This window comes from Cibotium barometz, chromosome 4 (assembly GCF_041138505.1).
Source record: "Cibotium barometz isolate CiBa-2024 chromosome 4, ASM4113850v1, whole genome shotgun sequence".
In the NCBI taxonomy this organism is placed as follows: Eukaryota; Viridiplantae; Streptophyta; class Polypodiopsida; order Cyatheales; family Cibotiaceae; genus Cibotium; species Cibotium barometz.
Genome location: NC_141049.1, coordinates 26,561,680 through 26,578,322, shown reverse-complemented (window position 1 = coordinate 26,578,322; position 16,643 = coordinate 26,561,680). Strand labels below are relative to the sequence as shown.

At 41.6% G+C, this 16,643-nt stretch overlaps 1 protein-coding gene and 1 long non-coding RNA gene across 2 annotated transcripts; both read right to left on the bottom strand.

Moving 5' to 3' along the window:
* Positions 1 to 7,923: 7,923 nt before the first annotated feature.
* On the bottom strand, positions 7,924 to 13,803 carry LOC147639107 (uncharacterized). The gene is made up of 3 exons (XR_015264221.1): positions 13,667 to 13,803; positions 10,200 to 10,252; positions 7,924 to 8,396 (listed from the first exon to the last, which is right to left on the bottom strand). It is a non-coding gene; the product is annotated as an uncharacterized LOC147639107 (long non-coding RNA).
* Positions 9,066 to 15,115, bottom strand: LOC147639106 (uncharacterized). The gene is made up of 4 exons (XM_086793437.1): positions 15,062 to 15,115; positions 14,430 to 14,608; positions 14,169 to 14,275; positions 9,066 to 14,030 (listed from the first exon to the last, which is right to left on the bottom strand). The coding sequence occupies exons 1-4, from the start codon at positions 15,113 to 15,115 to the stop codon at positions 13,978 to 13,980; spliced, it is 393 nt and encodes a 130-aa protein (XP_086649563.1). The 3' UTR covers positions 9,066 to 13,977.
* Positions 15,116 to 16,643: the final 1,528 nt, after the last annotated feature.

Here is a 16,643-nt window from a genome sequence, read left to right as displayed (position 1 = left end):
CTTCCAACGATCCTTGTTTCATTTATCACCGCACTTGAAGCACAAGCCTTTTTCCTTCAAATAATTAATATGATCTTCACCAATAACCTTGCTCTTGTTAGATGCTTTCGCATCAATTTGCTTCCCATCAATATTTGGAGGTCGAGGAAAAGAGTTTACCATATCTGAAATTTCCTCTTCCATAGATGGTTGGGAATCTAGGAGGACCTGTGTGATAAGTAACTCCACTTGAAGACTTACCCAAAGTTGAAGTGCCAATATCAACCCTAAATCCATGCCTTGCTCCACTTACATGTATATACTTTACCTCATAGATCTCCGTGAAGCATGGCCTCCTTGATTGTTTCAGGTCTTTGAGAATCCATATCAACCTTGATGTTGTTTGGTAGCCCTTTGATAAACTTCCTCAATTTTTACTCCTCCCTCAAGCCTTCTACATGAAGTGAAAACTTCATAAACTTGTGCACATAGTCCTTGACATTGCCCATTTAACTGAGATCTTCCCATTTCTCCACCATCCCTAAAAAGGGCTGAAACAAAAGTTCTCCTCATATCATTCTTAAAATCTCCCCAAGTAGTGATCAAATAGCCATGAGCATTCAAGTGCCACCACCATGCAGCATGGGAATAACCTTCTAGATGCAAAGTAGCAACAACACCTTGACCATATCAATACGAGAGCTAAGTTCAAAGTAAAGCTCCATCTTATCAATCCATTCTTTAAAATCCTCATTGGTTAAGCCTTCATCCTTGAACTTAGTAAATGTTATCTTGTCCTTCATTGCCTTAAACTCATCTTCATCAACCACCTCGATCATGGACATGCTATCTATGCTCAAATGTAACATGATTTCTCCTAAACTCATTGAAGATGATGAGGCCTACCATGATTATATTCCATCCCATTAAAATGATAACCCATCTCATTAAAATGATGACCACTCATGTGTGAAGGATTCCAATTTCCATTCACCCTTGATTCATCCAAAACTATGCCGTTGCCTTTGTCCAAATTTCTCCCTTGCATTGATGAGACCCCATTCATAGGACCATGCATCATAGGCATACGCGGCATACTTGTTTTGCCTTGATGCATCAATGAGACGGAGGCAAGTTCTTCTTTCCAAGAATAGACCCATGATTCCCATCAACATGGTGCATACTAGCTCGACGAGTATGCAGTGCATTTGCATGTGAAGCTCTCACAAAAGGTCCATAACCTTGTGGCCCCATTGGTGGAAAAGTGTTTCCTGCATATGGATGCAACATAGGTCCACTGTAATATTCTTTGCCTTTATCCGCATCTTGCCTCAAACTTGTGAGCCCATCATGCAACTCCTTGCTCATAGAGTCAAACTTGTCCACCATGAACTGAAATCTTTGGTCCATCCTTCCAATCATATTTTTCATGAAATACGTCATGTTGTTCATGCTCATGTCCCCACCATCCTTAGGCATTTGTGAAACATTAAGCATTTACAGAACATTTCCCTCTTGATGCATCCCTTCATTGATATTGCCATTAATTTCTTCTTGCTGCAGAGCTCCTTGAGAATCTTGTCTTGCTTCTTGCCTTCTTGTATCCGATGTGCCCTCTTCGTGCTTCCTTGTAGTTCCCCTTGTTGGGTTTGGCCTTCAGCATTATCTTAGATATTCAAAATACTTTCAAAAGGGTTTCCAAACTCCAAATTGAATGATCTTTAGCTCTATAGAGAGAACATGAAGTATAGAATCCCCATGTATGATTTCTTCGACCGTGGTCAATGCACAAGTACTCTGGCTTTTTTAAGGTAGCTGGTGAGTAATTTGCAACTTTGACCAAGCAAACAGAGTCCGATTCTTGATGTCTTTAGCTTACCAAAATGAGAAAAGAGCATACTATCCAACTATGATGTCAAAGTTGGTTCAGTCTAGAAACCATAATTTCTGCAGAAACACGATATCGAGTAGAAAAATGGGTGTAGCGGATATAGCTCAAGTGTCCAATTAGTGAGGTTTAATGCTTGATAGGAAGCTAAGGATATGGAGAACATAACCCTATGCTCACTTTTCCAAAATATGGTGCTATTTTGGATTGGAACCCACTTTAACCTTTTTGCAAGATCTTCCAATTGGACAAGCAATTGTTGTCTGAATTAAGTACTTGATAGCTTGAATTGTAGCCCCATGGGATTCACTCACAATAAAGGGGGACATCACTTTCATGCATGAAGCTCAAGTAAACCTCCCATATATGATGCTCATAAGATGATAACACTCCCCTATTTAAGCTTATAAAGATAACTTATGACTATGCCACCCCCCTTCCTTATATCTATGTTTTTTCTCTAGCATTTACACACTCCCTCTCCTTAGATTAAAGTATATTACTTTGAATCTTATTGAGAAAACATAAGTACTTTATGCATGCTACCAAGAAATAGATGTTAAGTATTAGAAAATCATCACTTTAAATCACCCCCTCCCCCCTGAGGCCCCTTCCCCCTAACTTAAATTTAAGATCTAGTATTCACCTAAATGCATGGCCTTATCCCTACCTTATAAGCTTATGCCTCATTTCAAAAAAAAACCCTCTTATACACTCACATGATATCATAAGTTTTCTAAGAGTAAATCCCCTAAGATTGTAGCCCTTGGTACAAGCTATGTATCACCCTTCAAATCAACTCCGTCTGGTTGTGGACTGAAATAGGGTTTTAGGTTATAGATTTGCATGGATTTTAACCAAATTTTGACAACACCTCCTTTGTAATTTGGCATAAATTTCAAATATCCTATGTAATACCACATAAATGCAACCCAATGGCAATACAATGCCAAACGTTGTGCAAATCAATTGACCACCAAGGCAATCCAAATCTCAAAGAAAATACTACATATTGCCCTTGCCAATTGTCTTACCAAATTGCCATATCTTTCACATGAAATTACAATCCACCAATGGAGAATGTGACAATATCAATAAAACGCGTCGAAGCTTGCTAATCTCCGAGCCAAGCTCTTCTAACCCTTGTACCCAAGTTTGAATTCCGAGGGCACATGTTTGGGCCATGTCTTCACTACCAAGATTTAATCCCTCACCGTACCACTTTCCCACGAAAATCACGGCACGGTGAGTTCAAGCCATTCTCTTCTTAGTCTCTCCTCCACATACCAGGATACCTCACCACATCAATAGTATCTAGAAATGAGAAGTGTAGTATGATGTGATGTGGAGAGTGACTAAATCTCAAATGGATGATTGAGATTACTTATAAAAAGAACACTTATAATTACATGTTATGTCCATCCAATACAAGGGTCTAATGTCGTGGATGAGGTTATATGGTAGTGCAACAATACTCCTTAGTTATCTTCAATCCCATTGCTTCATGAAAATAGCTCAATGCACAATGCATAAAGAAACCCTCAAGGTGAAGAGCAATTTGATCTCAATGAGAAAAACTTGGATGTATGCAATTCCCAAGGGTACAAACAATGCATAGCATGAACAAACAAGTCTAGAGGTAGGTGTTTATCAATTTAAGGTCACCATCACTTTTTCATGTTAAGAAATTTTTTTCAACCATGAAATAGTGAGAAAATCATGAAATCTCAAGAACATGAATCAAAGGCAACACTCTAATACCAATGAAAGGAAGCAACATCTAGCTTAGCCTTGAATTAGCCTAAATTAATCTTAGATTAATCTAGATTAAGGAGATTACTCTAGGTTCAGAGAGAAAAGAGAGTAATGTCTTGTATTTCATTGATTATCAAAGTTGGCTCCCATATATAGCCTATTTAGTATATATACATGACCACCCCCTTTCACACTATCATAATTATTGTCCATGGACATGGTCCATTGGTCTTGGACCCATTACCCATATGAGACCATTCACTTTGTTTATTTTGTATACCAACTTTGTTTTAAGATTTCATATTATTTTATGGTCCCTTCCACATGCTTGAAAAATAGACATTGGGCGCTACTTGACATATCAAACATCGACTGATGGGATGACCAAACTTTGCAAGCATGTGGGGGGATCTCCCTACATGTTTGCAAAGTTTGGTCAAGACCCCCTCACATGCTTGCAAAGTTTGGTCACTATCAAATGATGTTTGGATACAATGGCATGGAAAAGAGTGAGATTTTCCAAGGCCTCTCAAACACTAGCAAAATGCACAATGGGTGCTACTTGACATATCAAACATTGTTCGATGTGGTGACCATACTTTGAAAGCATGTGGAGGAGGAAAACGATGGTGACTAAACTTTACAAGCACCCCCATATGCTCGCAAAGTTTGGTCGCCATCAAACGATGTTTGAGTACAATGACATTGGGAAGAGTGGTATTTTCTAGGACCTCTCAAGCACTAGTAGGAGACTTAAAAAATGCACACTTGGTGATATATCAAACATCATCTGATGGTGACTAAAATTTTCCAACATGTGGGGGAGCTCCCCCACATGCTCACAAGTTCCATTCACCATGAGACGATATTTGGGTACAATGACACGGGACAGAGCGAGATTTTCAACGGCCTTTTGAGCACTAGGAGACTTTAAAAATGCACACTAGGTGCTACTTGACATATCAAAAATCATCCAATGGTGACAAAACTTTGTGAGCATTTGAGAGGGATCCCCTCCACTAGGCTTGCAAAGTTTTGCCACCATCCGACGATGTTTGTATATTGTGGCATAGGAAAGAGTAGGATTTTCCAGAGTCTCTCAAGCATTAGGAGACTTGAAAAATGCACAATGCAATACTTGATATATCAAACGTTTTTTGATGGTGACCAAACTTTGCAAGTATGTTGACCCTCCCTACATGCTCGTAATGTTTGTTCACCAGACAATATTTGAAAATGATGACATGGGAAAGAGCTAGAATTTCTAGGATCTCGAGTACACTAAGAGACAAAAAATGCACACTGGTGGGTACTACTTGGACATATCAGAAATCATCCAATAGTAACCAAACTTTGCAAGAATGTGACAGGGTCCCACCCACATGCTTGCAAAATTTGATCACCATCGAACAATGTTTGGGTTCGACGGCATAAAGAAGAGTGGGATTTTTCAATAGATAACATTATAGCCAAAGTGAAATGAAAAAAATCCATAAATCATGAACATTAACTAAAATGTAATTATCCTCAATGAAGAAACAACTTATAAAATATAAACATCAACTAAGTACATCATAATGTGAGCTAACTCAACTAATCTATCTCAATAGATCAAATTAAAATATAAATGAGCTAACCCAACTAGTTTTAAGTTTAGTCAATATCAATAAATCTAAGTACAATATGAGTGAGCTAACCAAGCTAGTCTACGTTTTGTCACTATCAAAATACACCCTATATCAATATTGTCATCTTTGATTGGTGGCACATTGAGGACGCTATGCACATCAAGGAGGCTATACCAACTGCGAGGAAACATATTGACTATAGATATGTGCAGCTATACAAGGATGCAGACACACTATGAAATAGTAAGGGTCTTCCCTACCCTAGGCCACATCCCACGACTATCAAGAAAAAGGTCCAAGTATGCTCCATCTCTAATAGATCCAAGTTCACACACCTAACAATATGTCAAGCCATGTGGTACTACAGCAATACAGTGATGTGCTATCCACTCATCTATATAAATGACATCATGAAGGCTACAAAGGAATGAGAGCATCGCCTCTAGGTCTAACACGATATGTAAAGTAGATGGTGTGTCTCTAGCACTCCTATAGATAGCCGCTAATTCACAATCTATCTTTGATGAGTTCCACAATAGAAGAGCTGCCCTACTCGCATGACTCCATGATAGACCCTAAGCCTAACACAAATAAGCAAGCCAATGTGAAAGATATAATGACTAGTGCTAAGAAAATACTAATCTAGCACTAATGAAGCTCTAAAGTACCACTAATGTTGGATTCAAAGCCCACTATTGTGCTTCAATCCAAGAGAGAACACAAAGGAAGAGAGTACGATAGTGAAAATGACGTAAGACAATGAGGGTGAAAAAAAACTTGAGGCTTTTATAATCTTGTTTGAGGTCATGTGGCATAAATTTTAGGGTTTGCAAAACGAACGGCCCCAATGTCTGCATGGTTTTAGAGTTGGTAAAATGAATGGCTTAGATCAATCAAGATACATGGACGGCTCCATTTAGAACCACGTATCTCAATCGAGATAAATTTATGACTAAGATCGCATCTTAGTATCTTGATCAAGATATATGAACAGCTAAGATCTCATCTCACTATCTCGATCAAGACATGTCAACAATCCAGATCACATTCCCATATCTTGTTCGAGATACGTGGACGATCAAGATGGCATCAGTGTGCATGCTAACTCTACATACAAGTGGGTAGCTATGTATATGGTGACCAAGATCCCTTGTGGCATTGACCTAAATCCTAGTGGCCTTAGTATCTCGATTTAGGGGCCTTAGTATCTCGATTAAGATATCCAAGTGGCAGTGATGTGTTTTATTGACATGGACCATGATCCATACGAGAGCCATTTCGATGTTGCTAGCATGGTGGTAGTTGTTGGTATCTCGATTGAGATATTGGGTTGTTGGCTTGGGGGACACATGTTAAGATGTTATTGATATTCATATTTTTATCGAGATACCCCGCCCATGAGTTTTTCTTCTTGCATCGATGTCCTGTTTTCCTTAAGTGAATGAAAATCGCATCCACCCTACATATGTTACATGTGTGAGACAACAAAAAGACAAGTTTAAGTACTAGTTAGTACTATTCAATACTAGCTAGTACTATAGAGTACTTTATAAGTGGTTTATAGCATGTGAAACAAAAAAATATATATATAAGTTTAAGTACTAATTAGAACTATTTAGTACTACTAGAACTTATGATGTACATGTAGATATGCTAGAGTTGGAAGGATGTAGGTACCTTTGTGATCTCTAGGCTATCGATAGGATGGACTTCATATTCTTTCCTACCAATCTGCTTCCTACAAATGTCTTTCTTATTTGGAGACACTCTAGCATTATCTTTCCAAAAATCAATAACACAATAAACAACCTCAGGACTCAAGCAATCATATTCTTGCGCTTCCAACCACCAAAAGCCCATTTGAATTATGCTCCCTTTATGTTAACATGGTGCTTCTTCATATTTCTCGGATGGATACAAAGAGCTTTTGCGACTTTGTTGTCACTAACTTCTCTATTATTATTGCTATTTGCAATCATGTGTAATGTTACTCTCCTTGCAGCCAACTTATCAACATTGTGCACTTCTTTGACATGACTTAGAGACCTCTTTAAATTCTCAAGACTCAAGAATCACTGTATCATATGATTCGTAAGTTCAATCACATCCACAACTTATTTCATTATCGGATACCACAAAATCCTTCCCAAAATTTCAGCCTTAATACTCAAGTCAAGGTTGCTAATCACTTGCTTGAAATGTCACACCACAGACGTTGCCAAGTGCCCCCTATTCCTTTGAGAGCATGATGGTTGTATAGAGTAGGATTTCTCTTCACCTACCTCAACATTGTCGCACTGTGGGACTACACTATTGACTTGATTAGTAATGTCCTAAGATTCTATTGAAACAAAGGGCTCCATTGTGCCAAAAAAAAAAAAACCTAAATTTCATTATAAATTCATGGCTTGCTTGGCATTGTATGAAATTTACTTGTAAAGGATACAACAATTCAGAAAATAGTTCTAGACGTGTAGGCAGCATGCATACTACAAATGAATTTAGAGTACATATATTCACTTAAACTACATATTACTTGATGGATCTAGATTTCATATATTCATGCAAATAGGCAGATCAAACTATGAAATTCAAAATGTATCTAGAAAATGTGCTACACCTTCTTTTGTGGAGAAAGGATCTACACAATCAACAGAGTGTATCGACCAGGTAAGAGGGAGGGAGAGGGGGTAGGTAATAACTTGCTACTATCGGTCATTGATGTCAAGACAAAAAGAGGGAGAGATGGAGACCATAAACAAATCACATACCTCTGTGTGTGTGTGTGTGTGTGTGTGAGTGAGAGAGAGAGAGAGAGAGAGAGAGAGAGAGAGATCATAGCCACAAACAATGCTAAGTGCCGCCTATTCCTTTGAGAACATGATGATTGTATAAAGGAAGATTTGTCTTGATGGAGTGAACACACATGGCTTGATGGAGTGAACAGACATGGCTTGATGGAGTGAAGGGATTTTTTTTCTCCCTTCGAGGTTAAGTTTTTTTTTCACCATGTTTACAGGTTTTGTACCTTTTGGATACAAGGAAGATTCGTCTTCACCTGCCTTAGCATTGTCACATTATGGGGTTGAATTGTCGACTTAGTACTTTCCTAAGATTCCATTCCAATTGAAGTAGAGGGCTCCATCCTATTAACAGAAAAACCTAAATTTTATTATAAATTCATGTCTTACTTGGCATTATATGAAATTTACTTGTAAAAAATACAATAGTTCAAAAAATAGTTCTAAACATATAGGTAGCATACAAACTACAATGAATTTAGAGTACATATATTCACTTCAACTACATATTAATCTGTATGATTTACTTAATGGATTTAGGTTTCATATATTCATGCAAATAGGCGTATCTAACTATGAAATTTGCAATGCATCTAGAAAACATATTGCACCTTCTTTTGTGGGGAAAGCATCTACACACTCGACAGAGTGTATTATACAAGTGAGGGATGGAGAGAGCACGTAGCAGCTTAATACACGCTATTTCTATTAAGACAAAAAGAGAGGGGGAGCGCATAGCCAAAGCACATACCTTTGTGTGTGCACGTGAGAGAGAGAGAGAGAGAGAGAGAGAGAGAGAGAGACCGATGTCTGTGTCCTGTGTGGTTTTGTGTGTGTGTGTGTGTGTGTGTGTGTGTGTGTGTGTGTGAGAGAGAGAGAGAGAGAGAGAGAGAGAGAGAGCAATCCACCTCGTGCACGATCCTTTGAGCTAAGGGAATCTGTGAGAGTAACCAAAAATCAATTTTGTTAACGGATTTTCTTGATGTGTGGATGGAATTGAATTCTCAACTCAAATTTTCTTTTGGCCACCAAAGATTCACCTTTACTAACCTTTTTTTTTACATGAAAAATCTAAAAGAACAAGTACTTATGCGTACTTAGTACTACATTTTTCTTTTGCCAAAATATACTTTTTTGGACACCCATTCATGCTTTCACCCAACTTAGTGTGTGAACCACATGGCATCTCGTCATGGAAATCCAGACCATCTGTCTACCCATCACTCCCCTAGCCCAATCATATGGAGAAACCCCAAGAATATCTGGCAAATAATGCAACTCCTCCTCAAATGCAAGAGGACAATGCTTCTCGTCATGACCCACTTCCTTGCATCCCTCATAATAAAAGAATGGACAATCCATTTTCTGATGGCAATACCTCTTTCATAGTGAAAGCATTGAGGGTTTGGGAAATGTTTTGATCTATGTCCATACTCATCGCAATACGAGCTGGAATAGGAACAATCGGATGACCGATGTCCCTGATCTTCCACAACGGTGACACACCTTCACAATGATGGAGAAAGCCCATCCCATAAATCATTTGAAAGCTTTCATCATTCTTTCTTCTCACTTTGAGAATTGATTAATATGTTGTCTTGTTTAATAATTATCTTCAAAAGAATGGTAGTCTTTTATCTTCATAAATCTATGAGCCAACTTACATAGGGAACCCATCAAATCCACCACCTGTAGGGGTAGAACGATAGCGTTGCAACAACATCTACTCTCCCCGACACAGACAGAATCAGCCGGGATAGCGTCGAACCCATCCAAATGGCCTCGTGCTTTGATAATTTTGTCGGAGTGCTGGAAAACCACCATAGCTCGCAGTGTTGAATGGCCCAAGTTTGTCAAATGTCTGTAGTGGCCTTAGATGGTGCAGCAATTGACAGAGAGACTGCTCATGCTCAGACACGTGGCAGTCAACACATGTCCACCCACACCCACATAAAAACGTGGGAGGTGACATGTGTGCAATAAAACTTTCAAGAATTTAAACTATTTTTCTATCTGCATACAAAGAAGACTACCAGAAAATGGCGCTCCCCCTTTTTTGGGGTTCTTGTAATACATTGTATGATGCTATTTATAGCATAAGCAATACAAAGAAATCTCATTGGGTGTTGCCACACGAACTGTTCTTACTTGCTGAAGTTCCCTGTTCTTGCATGCTTGTATCTGCTTGCTCATCAAACTCTCTGCACATACACACCACACAAGCACTTAGATTAGCCACATGCCAATCACTATTAAGGCATTAATCTCACCATTCACCCACATGCATCATTCTACCTAACAAAGGTTATGGGCCCACAATAGACCCTGTTGCGCCATCCTCACATTTTTTATTATTTTTTATTTTTTTCACCTGCACAAACGTTCACAGAAAGTATGGCATCAACCAGTCATGACAACCTGCTGAAGCACCTCGACAAATTCAAGGGGGACAATTATCAATTGTGGAAGTGGAGAATCCAGATGATACTTCAGGAGAAGGGACTATGGGAGATAGGCCCAGGAGAAGAAGCACCATCTGTTGTAGATGCAGAGGAGGCTGCAGATGAGGAGGATGATCTCGCCAATTATCTCCTCGAGGATCAAAGGAGGGAGCACTTGGCATATGTGCTTCTCTGTTTAAGTCTTGGAAATGGACCAGCCCGCTGAAGTCCAACATGCCAAGACTCCCAAAGAAGTTTGGGATACCTTGTCTACAACTTATGAGTCAAGGAATCTAGCCAACATTCTGAGGCTAAACAGAGAGCTCATGGCAACAAAGATGAGAAGCAAAGACGGGGTCAAAGACCATATAACCAAATTCAGAAACATGGCATCACAATTAACTACAATCGAAGAGCCAATACCCAAAACAGAACTTTGTTACATGCTGTTAAGTAGCTTACCAAATCAATTTTCATAACTAGTGATAACGCTGGATGGAAGGGAAGAATCTCGAGACTTTGAACACCTAGTTGCTCGCCTAGAACAAGAAGAACACAGGTAAGGTTTGTAAAAGGCTGAAACAGATGAGAAAGCATACATAGCAAAGGAGGAAGCATACATAGCAAAGGAGGAAGCTCAAAGCTCACACAAAAGATGGCACAACCCCTCATACAAACCCAACATTCAGAGGCCAATCAGAGAACCACAAGATATTGTATGCTACTATTGCAAGGGGCAGGGACACATTGCAAGAGAACGTGCTAAGAAGGCAGCAGCCATAAGGAAGAGGAGAAGTGATCGTGCACATATTGCTGCCACAGATTCACATATTGCCCTAATGGTCTTTATCACACCTGAACCTGAAACATCGAAATCATCAACCATATGGAACATAGATTCGGGAGCATCAGCCCACATGTGCACGATGCTCCCACATGTGCACGGACAAAGGGTTCTTCCATTCATATAAAGAATTTGAGATACCAACACAAGTCTTCTTGGGAGATGATGCACCCATTGAAGCGGTGGGAGCAGGTCAGATAAGCATCAAGTTGCCACAAGGGAAAGGAGAGCTACAACATGTACTGCATGTACCTCAAATAGCCAAGAACCTGCTGTCTTTGGGAGCCATGGCAGATGCGGGGCTACAAATCGAATTTGCACAATCAAATTGCTGGGTTTCCAAGGCTGGAATCCGACTTCTTCAAGGAATTAGAGAAAGTGGACTTTACAAGGTGCCACTAGAAATAGAGACAGAAACAGCCTGCATAGCATCACCGGCCATCACCACTCCCACAACATCAAGCATATGGCACATGAGGTATGGTCACATAAATCAAATAAGCATGAATGAATTATTTAACAAACAGATGGTTTCTGGCCTTCCCCCCACACCACACAAGAACACTGCATGCAATGCTACATGGGTAAAATGCATCGAGGAGCCTTCTCATCACATCGAGGCATACAATCAAAGAACATAATCGAAACACTACATGGACCTTTGTGGGCCAATGGTTGAAGAATCATTAGGCGAAGCACGATACCTACTCGTCATCACTGATGATTTTAGTCGAAAGTCTTTTGTTATCCCCATCACGCACAAGGATGACACATTTGAAGAATTTCAGCGTTTCAAGGCACTCAAAGAAACAGAGACAGGATACAAAATAACAAAAATCAGGTCAGACAGAGGCGGAGAATTCAAATCAACACACTTCAAGCAGTACTTGGATGACCATGGAATCAGGCATGAGCTCACGCCTGCCTACACACCGCGCTGGAGTAGAAGGATAATGGAAACAATAAGGTGCATCATGATCACAAGCAACATACCTATGAAGCTATGGGCTGAAGCAGCATGTTGTGCCAACTACATCATCAATCGCGCTCCCACCAAAGCCACACCCAACACCACACCTGAAGAAATCTGGTATGGAAGGAAACCCAATGTCAGCCACCTGCGAATCTTTGGATGTCAAGCATTTGCCCACGTCCCAAAACCACAGAGGCACAAACAAGAACCCACAGGCCTTTCATGCATCATGGTAGGATATCCTGAATCCTCCACAGGATATAGGCTATAGGACCCCAACACAAACAAGGTATTCATATTTAGAGATGCGAAGTTCATAGAGGCCAACCTCCCTTTTAGTCAAAACTCCCCTACCTCACCACAACCACCACCAACCCCCAGCCTTTCCCAACCCCACACAAAATGAAGAAGCCTCGAGGAACAACATGAGGCCAATGATAGCCAAGAAGAAGCATTGGAACCAATCAATTTTCTCGAGGAGGATGACTCAAGGCCCCATGCCTCTACTTGGCCTCACAGGAATCGCCGCCCATCAGTCATACTTTCTGACCCTAACTTCGTCTACATGGCACACACAATCAGTCAACAAAACAGTGACCCAGAAACTCTTAAGGAAGCACAACATTCACAGGACTGGAGCAGGGTATTCAAAACCAAGCAGGGGCCCAATGGTGAAATCACCCGACATAAAGCCAAGTTAGTGGCCAAGGGCTTCAATCAAATCCCAGGTCTAGATTACAATGACACATACGCACCTGTAGCATCCCTAGTAACAATTAGAACACTCATAGGGCATGCATGTGCACAAGGATGGTTCATTCACCAAATGGATGTCAAACCGCATTTTTGTATGGTGATGTTGAAGAAGAGCTATATATGGACCAAACCCCAGGCTTCATAACAGAACAACACAAGGTATGTCACCTACGCAAAGCAACATATGGTCTAAAACGAGCCTCCCGTTGCTGGTATCTATGACTGCATAGCTTCTTTCTAAGTAACAATTTTGCATGTTGTGCATCTGACCCTAGTGTATATAGAGCACTAACTAACTTGCTCATCGTTGCTGTTTACGTAGACGATCTTATTATCATCTGCAATCATATGCCCACCATGCAAAGCTTCAAAAAACTCATGAGTAACCAATTCTGCATGACTGATTTAGGCCCGATAACATACTGCATTGGCATCAATATTATTCATGATAGAGCACAACACACCCTCATCATGCACCAAGCAGATCCTACATAAATACAACATGCATGAATGCACTCCCATAAGCACTCCACTTGAACCCAACACAAAGCTCCTATCATCCACATCTAAGGCCGAACTCACAGCAGCACCATTTCGTCACCTTGTTGGCAATCTTATGTGGCCAAGCCTACGCACACGACCTGACATCACCACAGAGCATTTTTTTAGAAAAAACCACTCAGTCATTGGAATGCTGGAAAACACGTCTTGCGTTCTCTTAAGGGAACCACAAACCATGCGCTCCTCTTCAAGGGAGAGAGTCTACATCTCAACTGCAGACTGGGAGGCAACACTAGCAGCCGACGCTCCACAACCGGCGTCGTCATCACGCTCAACGGCACAGCCATACTCTGGAAGAGCAAGCGGCAGCGAACGGTGGCGCTATCCACTGCAGAAGCTGAATACATGGCTTTAGCACATGGCGTATAGGAGATCATTTGGCTTCAATCCCTTCTCAATGAAACCTGCATCAATACAAACACAAAACCCTTTCAGATCTTCTGCGACAACCAAGGAGCCATCCACCTAGCCTCAAACACAACATCTTTCAAATGCACAAAACACATCGACATCAAGTATCATTTCATCAGAGAACGCCTTGCCACAAAGGATAATCTTGACCCACTGCCCCAGTATCTCCCAATTAGCCGATGTCCTGACGAAAGCTTTGCCCAAATACCGCTTCACCGATCTCTGCCACAGCATCGGCCTACATTCATCGCAGCATGGAGACAACCATCACACAGCAAGAGAGGAGTTTCACAACGACGACAACCCTCACAGCGCTGAAGTAGAAGTTACAGCTAGGGAGCGGGCTCACTCAGAGATGAGCCCCTATGGCTTACGCAAGTGGGAGACCTCACATGTGACACCCACGTGTCCGACATGAGCAAGTGGGAGCTTGACAGAGACACTGCCCAATGACAATGACATCAACGATAGGATTTGACGCCCATCTTCCTTTCCGAGAGCCGTCTACCCGTCGTACGAAGGCCAACTTGAGACGAAACCTCTCAAAGGACGAGCTAGACAAAAAATTTCCCTTCCATAAGGATGTGCAAAAAAATTATACACCTGTCAAAAGAAGGGCAACTTTTTGAAATGCCCTTCAAAAATAAAATTTAAAATTATATGTCCAGCCTGCCCTGCATGCTAAATTAATGTCATTTGACAAGTTGTCATTGCTAATTTTGGTAAAGGGGTAGTTGGAACTTGGAAGTTGTCATTGCTAATTTTGGTAAAGGGGTAAAGGGGTAATTTCGCTTAGCGAACGCCGTCTCTCTCTCTCTCTCCCTCTGGTATTTGCCTTAGCTCAAGAGCAAGGTAGTAGCTTGCAGGGAAAGAGGGCCAAACTGCTTTCCCTTGCGGCATAACTTCTCATTATGATCTTTACCCTTGGCCAGCTCCATTTCCGGGCTCTCAAGAATCATGTGCCAGCTGCTTACTCCCTGTATATGATTAAGGCGGACCTGTTTTCGTTCGAGCATTTGCAGACCGCTGAGCAAACCAGCTCCTTCTTGGCAGCGAGTCCCGGGCTCTCAAGAATCATGTGCCAGCTGCTTACTCCCTGTATATGATTAAGGCGAACCTGTTTTCGTTCGAGCATTTGCAGACCGCTGAGCAAACCCGCTCCTTCTTGGCAGCGAGTCAACGACCCTCGGCCCAGGAGTCAGGACTCGGTGGCCTCTGGCCCTATTTATGAAGCCCCCCCTGCCTCAGTTCTCACTCCACTCCAGCGGCCAGCCTCCTGAGTCCTCCTGCGGCCTGCCTTCCTGCTTCTAGTTCGCCCTCCTTCCTAGCCTCTGCTCCCTGCTCGAGCCTCTGCAGTGTGCACCTTGCCTGCTGCTGTCCACCTCACTTCAGCCCTTGACCACCTTGCTTCCTGCCCACCTCTCCCTCAGTTCGGCACTTATTTCAGCCCATTTCTCTGGCTCCTGGGAGTGCTTCCCTCCCAGAGGTGTCCAGAATTTGTCTGCAGTATTCAGCCATCGTTTCCAGTTGATTCAGTCGATGTTGTCACCTTCAAGTGCTTCAGAATATCAGGAAAGTTTTGAAGGTATGCTCAAAGACCCCTTCTTAGGTTATATTCATTAGAAGTTAGCAACAGCATATTGTGTTTGTTGTTTGAATTTCATGATATTAATCTACTTGTGCAGCCAAAATTCAAATGCTCATGTGTTAGTACGAGACTATGCTGCAGCCTGCCCGGTGACCTTGCCCAGGTGAGTTAACTGCTATCTTCAGTTATCTTATATGCATAATGCATGGTTGTCTTTTACTCTTTGTTACTACCCCAGTAAGCACAGCGCTGGGAAACTTGACCATGGGCTACATCACAGCGCTGGGAAACTTGACCATGGTGAGATTAGGAAAGGGGAAAGGGAAACAGAAACGATGCCTTTAGAGAAACAGAGTTTCTGCAGTTTCTGCCATGAAATTGCCATTTCATATTACTATGGTGTAGGGTTCTTGGGCTGTAGCCGTGAACACAACAACTGGACGCTTCAATGCAGCCAAGTTGCCATCTTTTTGGGTGCATGCTTAGCTGTTAGCTACACTGTGTGGTAGCAGCGGGAACTGCACTGACTGGTGGACGATTTATGCAGAGCTGAGGTTCTTGTTGTTCATGGGTTTGGGCAGCACTTTTCTTTTTAGTCCAAATTAAGGTTTAGGTGTATGCCTAATGGGCTGATCATATTGCTTGGTTGAGTGTGGTTGATCTGTCTGTCTTCCGCTTCCGCTCAGAAGGTATGGCCTGGCAGCAAGCTGTATGCTGTAGAGCGCTAGCCTTTATGCTGTCTTGAGGCGGGGCCTGCTGTCTAGTGGAAGCATCCTTTGTCTTTCTAGTTTTGAGGGCTGCTTAGTAGTGCCAATTGTTTTGCATCATGGGCGACCATGGGGGTTGTTTTCTGCACTGTTCAAGATTCTGGAATCTGGGGCTAAACTGCCTTGCCACTGCTTATGTGCTGAGTGTGATGTACTTGGATGGTGTCAGGCTTGGAGATGTACAAGGTACTATTAGTGGGCTTTTCACAGCAGCTTTCTTTCTCTTCATTTCTCATGCACGCCCAATGAAC